General features: G+C 30.9%; 1 protein-coding gene across 1 annotated transcript; it reads left to right on the top strand.

Annotated features, from left to right (window-relative positions):
• The first annotated feature begins 6,704 nt into the window (after positions 1-6,704).
• LOC107863664 (FCS-Like Zinc finger 14) lies at positions 6,705-8,656 on the top strand. The gene is made up of 2 exons (XM_016709695.2): positions 6,705-7,401; positions 8,208-8,656. Exons 1-2 carry the CDS (start codon positions 6,905-6,907, stop codon positions 8,365-8,367), a joined length of 657 nt encoding a protein of 218 aa, XP_016565181.1. The 5' UTR covers positions 6,705-6,904; the 3' UTR covers positions 8,368-8,656.
• Positions 8,657-11,842: the final 3,186 nt, after the last annotated feature.

Genomic DNA, 11,842 nt, shown 5'->3' with positions numbered 1-11,842 from the left:
ACACATTAATCATTGAAGTTATTGAGTTCAGTTGAATTCCTACTAGTCTTAGTAGTGTAGTTAGTTTAAGTTGTGCTTACAGTAATGACATATAATTATTTTTTAATATACTTAAAGTTTTTTAATAGTAACATTGATTAGTAACCTCAAATAAGTAGTAAAAAAACTTTTATAATGGGTTAAAGTACATTGACAGTGTAATTTTTTCTTTAAATCAATGGTAGTAACAGTAGTAGTATTTGTTTATGCACATCATATCATGGCACTCAATGTAGAACCAGTTATGGATTTGCTGATACTACTTACACTCTACATCTTTGTACTGTGTTGCTACCTCTAATAGGTCAATTTTCTTCTATTTACTACTAGAGTTAGTGTGTGACTGTGTGTGTAGGTGTGGGATGGGCATGGGGAGAACAAGAATGATAGGAAAATAAGAAGCTTGTTGAATTTATGAACAAGAATGGTTATGGTAGCTGTCGTTCACTCCCTAAACTACCAGGTTTCACCACTCTTGTCTAGCTATTTTTCTGTTTTTTAAGGTCATTTTGAAGTCTCAAGTTCCATGTTCTTTTAGCCAGTTACCCCTCACCTCATGAGTAATCAAGAAATGCATCATTGAGCCCTCAAATCTTAAACTATTTATCATTCTAATCCAGTTCCAACACTGTATTTTTCAGAGCGACAAAGAGGAACTGCATTGAAGCAAAAAGTGTTAGGACTTTAGATCAATATGAGAAATTAACAGAAGAAAAAGAAAGAAAAAAGGTAAGTGGTTGTTCTGTTGAATCCATCTCTCTCATTATATCATCTTTTTAAAGCAAAAGTCTTTTAAAGTATACATCATTTATGTATATTTATTATGATAAGGTAATAACTGTTGGTATGTTTGGTATATATAAAACTACTGCATATCCAGGTACAGTAACTGATACACAATAAACCATAATCATATATAAGCAAGAGAAATATACTATTGTGTAGATTCTTTTTAACAAACAATATAGTGACACACAATTACACATTAAGCTTAATTAGAGCTTGTAAAACTGAAATACTGCTTCAAAATCGCCATGGTTTATTGCATAGGTGTACAATAATTCCTTGCACTGGTAAGCCTTGTATAGTGGATTTTTTGTTGATCTTTTGACCAAATCACTAGTAGGTTCAATGTGGCAATCCGAAAAAGGGATTACAAAAGTACCCATAGAGACTCGAGCTTCTACTCAAATAGGTGATGATGAGATCAAGATTCGTCATTTCGTGATTTATTGATTTGTTGAATATGTCTTATTTGTATCATCCTCCAAGAAGACTATTGCAACATCATAGATTTTTCCACCACTGTAATTCTTCAAAAATGTTTCAACACTATCATGTAATTATTATTAAATAATACCCCCTCCATTCTCTCTGATTAGTCCTAAAGTAATTCTAATTGTAAGATACCCAATAACGAAAACTGACTTTTTTTCTTGGAAATTAAAGTTTGATTTATTTTTAGTATAAACAACATAAATCTCCAACACTTTGCTATCTAATTACCCTCTCTCTCAACTTTTATATTAATTACCTAATATCTCGGATATGATACATAAATTTGGTCCGAATACATAACCAACAAATATATAATTACCAAACTAATTGACTATAAAAAGGAAAATAACAATAAAAGAGTAAATAACAGAGCAATTAATACTATTTTGATTGAGATATATCTCTTGAATCCCTAAAATCAGTAACAAATTCATAATTCAAATTTATATCACCAAAATAATCTCCCTCAATCAAAATTCTCCCACTTCTTCCTATCTCTATTATTTTTTATTTTTGATTTCTTTGTTCTGAAAAGATTACACGCATCTCCATTCTATTGAGATATTTTTATGTTTGGATAAATAAATTTTAATATTAAATATAAAAATAATGAAATTGTTGTTGGAGAAAGTATTTCGTATTTGAGATTGATTTCGACAACTGCAGCCGAAATACATAGTTGAGAAAAATACATCGTCAATGGTGATTAGGAACGTTAATGGTGTGAAGGTTTACGTTGGGTTGAAGAAAATTTTTATTGAATTTGTAATGTATCCGTTATGCATAACTACAACGAATAAATCAATCAAAGAGATAGAAATGTTTCATATATTCTAATTAATCAGATTGTTGTTTTGATTTTAGTTTGCCTAGTGTTGAATATTGTTTGAACAATATTGTAGTTGAAATACTCTTTATTTTTTAATGAATTATTGTTTTCAATTCATTTCATGTTAAGTCATTAACATTAGATATGTTTGATTTGTTTTACTATGGAGTGATTAATTTTTCATATTTTATGATACATTACATTTAAAGTAATGTTACATTACTATTATTACTGATATATTACCATGAGTGAAATATATATACACTAATACATTATAAGTGTAAGAAATACATATCCTCAACAAAATTTTGTACATGTTGATACATTAAGATTGTTACTGATATATTACAAATGGTATTGATAAATTATCAAGTTTGAAAAAATGATGTAATGATATATTTTATGATACATAATATATGATACTGATACATTTGTAAACTTTAATTTATCTCATTAGTTGTATGATACAACAGATATAATACATTATATGATAAATCTATACATAACTTGATTTAATTTTGCAAAAATATAGATTGTTTAGTTAGTTGAATCTGATACATTCTAGTTTTCGAATTTACAAGCTTGATATACATTTATTTTGTTTATGGTTGTTGATACATTATTATATTTATATCTGATTTACGATCCAAGGTCAATTCTTGGAAACAGCCTCTGACAGAAATGCAAGGTAAAGCTTCGTACAATACGCTCTAATGGTGGGGCCCTTTTCTGGACACGATACATAGCTGTAGTTTTAGTGCATCAGGCTGCCCTTTAGATAAATATGTATCTGATACATTGTGTGATATGATATATTATTGAAAATTGTATTAAAAGTTATGATTCAGTAATATGATACATGACATTGGGTGAAAAAATGTACCTAGTATATTTCATTTAAGACCTGATACATTTGATGTATTATAGAATTTTATTTTATTATTTGTTACATAGAAGTGTAAGTGATGCAAGAAAGAGAAACAAATGGTGAGTGAAACATCCAACAAAGAGAAACAAATGGTGAGTGAAACATCCAACAACTTTACTTAATCGAAAAATTTCATAACTATTTTATCAAAAAGAAATAGTTACATATAACTTAAAACGATAATACGCGTCGTTAAGATAGTAGTCAAAATACTATTCACAAGAAAGCTGTCATAAACTTTGTAACTACTCTAAGGCAACAATAGCTAATTTGTCGGTCGATGGGACATAATTTGACCTTGGTCTTGGTGGATTTTCATTGTCGCTAGCATTTCCTAGCCTTGACGACGCCATAGTTTCATAAGAATGTTGTGTATCTCTTTTGATGATATTCTGTATCAAAATCAGATGAAGGAATCGAGTCATCACTAAGAAACTCGGCAAAATCTATTACAAAAACTCCAGAGTCCCTAAATATGTCTGATACTCACTATTTGAATGTATCAGATGAAAAAAATAATACAAATCAACTTCAACATTTACTATGTATTAGAAGTAATGATATATCTAATACTTATGTATTATACTCATAATGTTTAATGTGTCAGGTGTAAACAAACTAAAATCATATACAATTTTTAGAATGTATCATATAAATCTAAAATATCGATAAAATTAGATCTATGTATCATAATAAGTATATTACATGTATCAAGTTTAAAATTGAACCATAATCACATATATTGTTGTATTATGTATCATAAAGCATGCAAGAACTCATTAACCTTGAATCTATGTATCAGACACAGTACATTGAATGTATCATATCTACAAAGAAACAAAATCACATATAAAATTTATGATGTATCAGAACACATGCAGAGTTACATTTGCTTTATAATTATGTATCAGGTTCAAATACATAAATAACGTACCTTTGGTAATGGATCTCTTTTCACAACTTCCTTTCTTCTTTTCTTTAAAATAGCAACAACAGACTTTTTTACTTTACCACTAGCAACATCTCATAACTTCTTTAGCATTGTAAGATCGTTTCGATACTTAGATCTGTTTTCACGAAAATCACTGTCTTTATAATTGAAGTGATCAGGAACAAACCCAACACCAATTTCAGTAAAATTTGAATGCAATTGAGTAAGACTCAAACTAAAATTTGGTCCTGACTCCATTAATGTTGTTAAAATGGTTAAAGAACATAAAATTGAAAAACGATTTCTTCAATTACTAACCTAATTTAGAAAAGCATCAACTGGAAACAAACTAACCTCCAATTAATTTTGAATAATTAAGTTAATGGAGTAAAAGTGTAGAAGTTGTAACTTCAAAAACGGATATTATATCAAAAACGAATTTTGGCGTAATCTTCGTCATTATAACCATGATTTTAGGTTAAAATATAGGAGTTGTGTGTTGTGTTCAACAATATATAGTAATGTATTTGAAAAAGAGAGTGTTTAGAGAATTAGAAGGGATTTTTGTAAATATGTTTAGTAGGATGGGATTTTAGGTAATACTGAAAATTTAAGGTGTTTATTTATGTATTTTTTCCTTATTTTTACCTTTTGTGAATTACTATTGTTGGGCCCGAGCGCTTGTTTATTTATGTAATTTTTTTTATTTTTACCTTTTGTGAATTATTATTGTTGGGCCCGGGTAGCGCCTGGGATTTCCCACTAGTTTATACATAACTTTCAATAGATGGTGAATATTATACATGGGATGAAAAGGCAAAAAACAAATATGTAGACTTACAATAATATTCATGATTTTCAAATATTTATAGTATTCAAGTTGATAATATTGACGTGACACACACATGCAATGCATGTACACTAAACTAATATATAAAAAAAGTACTCTCCCGTCTTATTTTATGTGTCACACTTTTTTTTGGTCCGTCCAAAAAGAATGTAATATTTCTTTATTTAATAACTATTTAAAAGCACAATTCATCTTTTGTTCTTATTGGTCTCGCTTAATTTTAAAAATACTACTCTCTATATCTTATTTTATGTGTCGGCATTTTCTTTTTGGTCTGTTCCAAAAAAAATGTCACATTTTCTTATTTGGTAACTATTTAATTTCGTCATTTTCATTTTATCCTCAGTGGATCTCACTTATTAAGAAAAGACACCTAAAAGGTAAATATTAAAATAACTCTAAGAGAGGTAATTTTATAAATTTTACAAAATCATCACTTATTTTTTAAACTCCGTGCCTGATCAAATAGTGACACATAAAATGGAACGGAGATAGTACTTTTTTTTTTACTTTTCTACAAAGGATAATTTGATAAATTTAATAGAGTTTTTACTTATTTTTTAAATTTTGTGTCCTATTAAAAAGTGACACATAAAATGACACCGAAGGAATATATAGATTGATATCTTTCAGTGGATTATTCATTATTCTATCCTTTTCCTTTTTCTTTTGGGAGCGCGTAACTTGAAAATAAAGGAGTACGGAGGGGGAGTTAGGCTTATTTTTTTTTTTAAAGATTTAGACGTCTGAATCTAAATGTATATCTGAATTATTAAGATGTTGTCTGTGGATCTAAAAACTGAATGATTAAGACTGTTTGTTTTTCAACATCTGAATGTGCAAAAAATTTTAGATGCATATATAATAAAATAAAAAATACAATTCAAATAAAAAACTAATTATATATCAGGAAAGTATGTAATTTAATACAAAAAAATTATTATTTGATTGAAAAAAATATTTATGTTTGTTAGTGATAGTGGAGATGATTTATAATGGTAGTTGCGGTGACAATGATTGATGTTAGTGATTAGTAATGTTGGTGGTGATAGTTGTGATGGTTGGTATTGTGGTGACTTTTATGATGATTGCGGTTGATTGTGGTGGTGGTGGTTGTGATGTGACGCTGCATGATGTTAGTAGTTGGAGGTGTTGATTGTGATAGCTGAAAAATGAATGCATGATGGTTGACGATGTGTTGATGCTAGTTGGAGATGTTGTTAGTTATGATGGTGGAGATGGTTGTTAGCAGAAATAAATTGTAGCTATAATAGTGGTTGAAATGGTAGTAGAGATGGCGTTACTAGTGACAATGGTGGTGGCGTCCGAAGAATGTGTGGAGGTTGTGATGTATTAGTGATAGTTAGTGGTGGTGTTAGTTGTGATAGATGAGTTACTCGGTAGTAGGGATTGACGGGTAGTGGTTGATGATGATGGTGTTGTTGACGGCGGTAGTGACAGTGAATATAATTAGATCAGAATAATAGAGGTAATAGGTATGGTAGCGGTTGACAATAGTGGTTGTTAGCGATATTGGTTGTCGATGGTGGAGGTGGTTGACAAAGGTAGTGGTGGTGACTGATGATTATGAATAAAGTGACAGTAAATATTATCGAACACCAAAATACCTCTTCAGATCTACTAAGACTTGATTCTAGATATGAATGATTAATACCTATTCAGACATATTAAAAATTAAAATCTTAATAAAAAATAAATATATTTAATAATTTAAAATTTGAACCATTCAAATTCATATTTCATTAAATGCAAATAAATGAGCTGCCAGAGCGGGAGGGAGAGGGGGCGTAGCATGAAATTATGCATTACGTGACTATTTTATATTCATCAAGTTCCCCCGAAAACCAAGGGGAGTTGCTCTTAAAAGAGAAATATTCCAAAAGGGGAGAAAACTGGTGAATTTCTTCCCTGTCCATAAATCTATTAACCTCGAGAGGCCTTCTTCTCTCCTTTCAATCTGCAAAACCTCAATTCCTAATTAAGGAACAAAGGGAGACCCCATAAGGCGTCTCTCTTTGTTCTGCGGAAATGGCTAAAGTGAGGGGGCAAAAGAAGATATTCTTATACATTAATCCTTCCGTTTTTGCCCCCATTAATAACTTTATATCACCCAAATCCACCAAATCCCCTAACAAGTTTGAAGACCCAAATGGTGTTGTTGGCCTTGGAATTGTGGCTGCCATGTCCACCAATAATCAGAATGCTGCAATTTTGACTATTTCCCCAAGGTCACCTTCAAACCCAATACCAATTTTGACTAATAATTCTAATATTAAGAAAAATAAGAAACCTACTATTGAAGAAATGGAGATGTGTGAAGAGTACACTCGTGTAATTTCTCATGTGGGTACAAATTTGGTTAAAAAAATGGAATACTTTGATGACCACTTCCTAGGAAATGTATATCACAGATCAACAGCTGCTGCTGCCTCTGCTCCTCCTGAAGCTTTTAGGACGGCAGATTTTCTCAATACTTGCTCTTTTTGCCTTAAACAGCTTCAGGGATTGGACATTTTCATTTACAGGTTTATTCCAACTCTTCATTTTGCTTTTGAGTTATTAATTTTGGCTGTAAATTTTGTTTGTTTTCTCGCCATTGCTTCTATATAGATAGGAGAGTATGAAGGTTGCGGATTAGGGTGGTAGGTAGCTGAGCTTTGACTGGCTATTCGGCGGGTTTAGGCTTGATGGGAGCCCGAGAGCACTGTGTTTGTTGTAATATTAGTCTTATACTTGCATTTCCTTTTCAGTTACTACATTATTTTGTTGTTGTTACTATTTCAATGCTCTATACTGCTTTCCTTATTAATTGACATTTTTTCTCCACTATGGTATTCTTTTTGTAAATAATTTATTTGTTGCACTTGAGTCTCTCTGCCTCCCAAGGTTTGTGTAAACTCTACATTCCCCAGACCCTACTTCTAGTGTGGTGGTGTTACTTTTATATAATCTGACTTACTTTTACTACTATGTGGGTGTTTTATTTCTTATTTTTTATTTCCTATTTCTTTATACTTATTTATCTTATTTCTATTTTTGTTATTTCTTAGTTCTTATCTCTGTTATGCCTTCCATTCTGCTTCATTGTTCCAATACAACCTTGTTTACTATTCTTTATCTTGAGCTGGAGTCTATCGGAAACAGCCTCTCTACTTCTTCGGAGGTAGCGGTATGGACTGCGTAATTTTACCCTCCCCAGACTCCACTTTGTGGGAATACACTGGGTTTGTTGTTGGAGGGAAAAAATCTATTATGCCTGTTTTGTCAAGCTTGAGGAATACAGTACAGGTTTGCTGATATCCCCACTTCTCTTATGATGATGCTCATGCAGAGGAGAGAAGGCATTTTGTAGTTCGTACTGCCGTTTCAAGCAAATCTCAATCGATGAATACAAAGAGAAATGTGGTTCTGGAGCCATGAAATCGCCCGAGTACTCTGCTTCCCCTTGCTCTGGTCCAATGCAATTTTCCGCTGGTGTTGCTGTGGCATAAGTAAGCAGTTGATACAGGTCTGGGAAGCTAACTCAATAAGATTTGGTTTCAATGTCATAACAAGATCCAAATTTATGTTCAATTTTGAGAAGGCTAATCACTGTTAATGGAATGTTGTTCTGCCTGCCAGAGGTGCGGAAGTTTTGTTAGTACCTTTTAAGAGGGAGAGTTTCTTATTTTTGGTTAAACCCACTGATAATAGACATCATAACTTTTATGTCTAAATACCACACACATATATTTAAATTTATAAATCTATAATATTGAAATCTATATATATTTTAAATTCCACTGAACTTGAAGGTTGTTTCATGAAAGGGGGTTCTGCTAAAATTCTGCTGCAAAAGGCGATTACTTGTTGATTTCTTCCCTACGATTTTTACCTATAGAGTAGCTTCCTTTTGTTGGCCAGTTCGCCTGGTGTTTTAAGCAACCACTATTTGGTCAACAAGTGAAGCTGATACCTTCAGTTGAACTAATATGTTTAACCAAGCAATGTTGGAAGTCCTTGTGGTGCATATCTTATAACTGCAACAACTAGGTGATTATGTTGACCAACCTGCTTGCTTTTCTGTCATTGAGGTCAAGTGAAGACGACTAGATATAGTACAGCCTCGTTTTCATCTGAGCCAACGTTGTCTACCTTAGCTAAGACAGATGTCCATGTTGATCCTTTTTGCGTTTGGCACAAATGAGTCCTGGTGGCACAAATGCGTAGACTTGGATTAGAGAAGTGAGGGTTGGTAGATTAGGGGAAGTTGTCCAAGTTAGTGATTGAAGTATCTTCCTCCTGATCATACCAGGTTGGTCCATTTAAAGATTCAAATCCGATACTCTATCAATGTTCCTAATCAAACCAGAAAATGAATACTGTAAACACTAAATCTTCATTAGCACTAGCCTACCACACAGTCCCTTCTACATCAAGCAGATGCTTGGTGGTTTGATGTATGTGAGAGCGTTCCTCTCATGGCGTACTTAGCATGTAATCTTGGCAAAGGCGTCAAACTCCAAAGAGCCCATTGCAATACTGGTTCATCATGGCTATAGTTAAATCATCTTTAGATTTTATGAGAAGATCGTGTTTGTATTAAACGTTAAATGTTTTGGTCACGGAATTAGAGGCGTAAGTTTGTGCCAGTTGGGAGGTAGAATCAGTAAATTGGTCTTATTTTAGATGGAAAAGAAAAAGTCCCGTTGGAGGCAGGGCGTGAACAACCACAATCGGTTACATTGCCAATGGAAACACTAATATTTGACCTACTACAGGTTGGTTTGATTGAAGTTGGCTTGACGCAAAGAGCAATTAGGAAGGGATTTATTTCAGAAGAATTATTAACAAGGTATTGCAAGTTAATTGGACACAAATATCTAGACCATTTATGTTCCAGATGTAATGGAGAAGATAATATTATCCCAGAAGTTCAACTGGAATAGAAGAAGATAAGGACGACAACTGGAAGATACACGACAAAAGATAGAAAGACACCGAGCAATAATAGAAAGATAAGAAGACAAACCATTGAAATATGAAATGACATATGGAGAATAATATGACTTTGAGAAATGTGAAATACGTAAATTATGTAGACATTTACTAAGATAGGGTAGACTAGCCTTTTTGACTTTTCTTGTTTTTTGGCCCTTGTTATTTTACTTTTTTTTAGGACAATTATTAGTCTTTTAATTTTTGACAGATGTAAAGTTAGGAATAATAAATAGTTCTTTTCCTCCTATAAATATGTAAGTCATCCGGCTAAGTTAGAGGGAAGACTTTCATGTGTTTAAAGCAAACATCCTCTTGTACACAAATAACTTTTGAATATTTAATAAAAATAGATATATTTCAAAGAAAAAGTTATGGATGAACAAAGCTCAAAATTATCAAACCTACCAGAATAGGTATTTTCATTTATGATTATGAATAGTTAAATTCATAAATTTCTAACAATCATAATATGATAAAATAAGTTCATATTAGTTACTACATAGTAGAATTATTCGAAGAATAATATGTTACAAAGTTTATTAGCAAAGAGGAAAAGAAAAAAAAATCTCTAAGGACTATGCCATCCTAAAGGTGAAACCGTTGAGGTAAGAAAGCCGTGATAGGGGAGTAACCTGTGTAGAGGCGCTGTTTAAGGGAAAAGTATCCAGATTACCATGCTAATAGTGCCAGAGTAATATAATTATTCAAGAATAATCTAGTGCATAGTAATCTAAGATGATCATATTTTGTTATGTATATGATTGGAAGGAATACTTTGAAATAAGGATCATATGAAAAAAAAAATGACTACAATACTACGTAGTAAGCCAAAAAGAACATGTAATAGATTGTAGATATGCAAAAGGAACAGCTAGTATACCACTATTAACAAAAAGAATAATTAACAAAGAAATAAATAATATAAAAAGTAAAGACCCAATAAAATATGCACACCACCGAATAACTCGAATAACTTAAATAGATCTATTATAACTCTAATGAATCTATTTTTATTTGTGCGTGGATATTTCTAAACATTTCTATTTTTATTTTAATTTTTATTGATGTTCATATCTTAGGAGTGATTAGATGGTATTTGATTAAAAGCTTTACTGTAATATTCTTTAGTTTTTTCTCTTAGTCTTTGTAATTCTTGTATATTATTCTGAAGGTATTCTAAATATTCTATATCTTTTGTTCTAAAATATTCAATTAAATTCTCTTTCATAAGTACTTCTGTTAATCTTATTTCTTCCATATCTTGTCTCCAATATTTTAAATATTCATAGTTTATCATTTTATCTTAAAGTAGTTGTAATACTGCAATTTTCTTTGTAATAATTTATTCTAATTATACTATATCTGTTATTAAATTCTAGGTTATCTATTTCATTAATTATCCTGTCTTTTTCTTCTATGAATAATTTTATGTCTAAATCATATTCTAAACTGTCTTTTAATTCTAGTTGTTTCAGGATTTTATTTATCCAAATTAATCTTTCTTTTAATTGTTTTCTTTCTCTTCTAAACTGGTTTCTATAATTAATTTCTTCATATAGCCAACTTTGTTTTTCTCTAACTCTTTTAACATATTCTAACATTTTTAATCTGTAAAATATCCATCTGAATAATAACTATTATTATCTGAGTAATAACTACCTGAATAATATAAGCTAAAGATCATGCTTATCTTCTAACCATTCTAGACTTAATGATTCTTCATTAAATATTTTTTTCCCATATTATTTTCTTTATGTCTTCTATTTCCAAGTCTTTAATGATATATAAAACAAGTATCTTAATTTTATCAGATATATAGCTTGCCATATTGTTCATATGATGCTTAGATTTTATGGGTTGTTAAATGCTTTATCATAATATTTACTGGTTGTTTCTTTTAATCTTAATAATTCTTGTATGTTTTCATTAAGGAATTCTATATATTTTATATCTTTAGTTCTCATATATTTTTCTAGATTTGTTTTC

The sequence above is a fragment of the Capsicum annuum genome, chromosome 3, assembly GCF_002878395.1.
Source record: "Capsicum annuum cultivar UCD-10X-F1 chromosome 3, UCD10Xv1.1, whole genome shotgun sequence".
In the NCBI taxonomy this organism is placed as follows: Eukaryota; Viridiplantae; Streptophyta; class Magnoliopsida; order Solanales; family Solanaceae; genus Capsicum; species Capsicum annuum.
This window is presented reverse-complemented; position numbering and strand designations above follow the sequence as displayed.

What these genes read in the sequence shown, in the direction of transcription:
- LOC107863664 (XM_016709695.2), top strand. Translation starts at nt 6,905, where the DNA reads ATGGCTAAAGTGAGGGGGCAAAAGAAGATATTCTTATACATTAATCCT. An exon ending in TTGGACATTTTCATTTACAG is followed by an intron (nt 7,402 to 8,207) that starts GTTTATTCCAAC and finishes ATGCTCATGCAG; the next exon opens with AGGAGAGAAGGCATTTTGTA.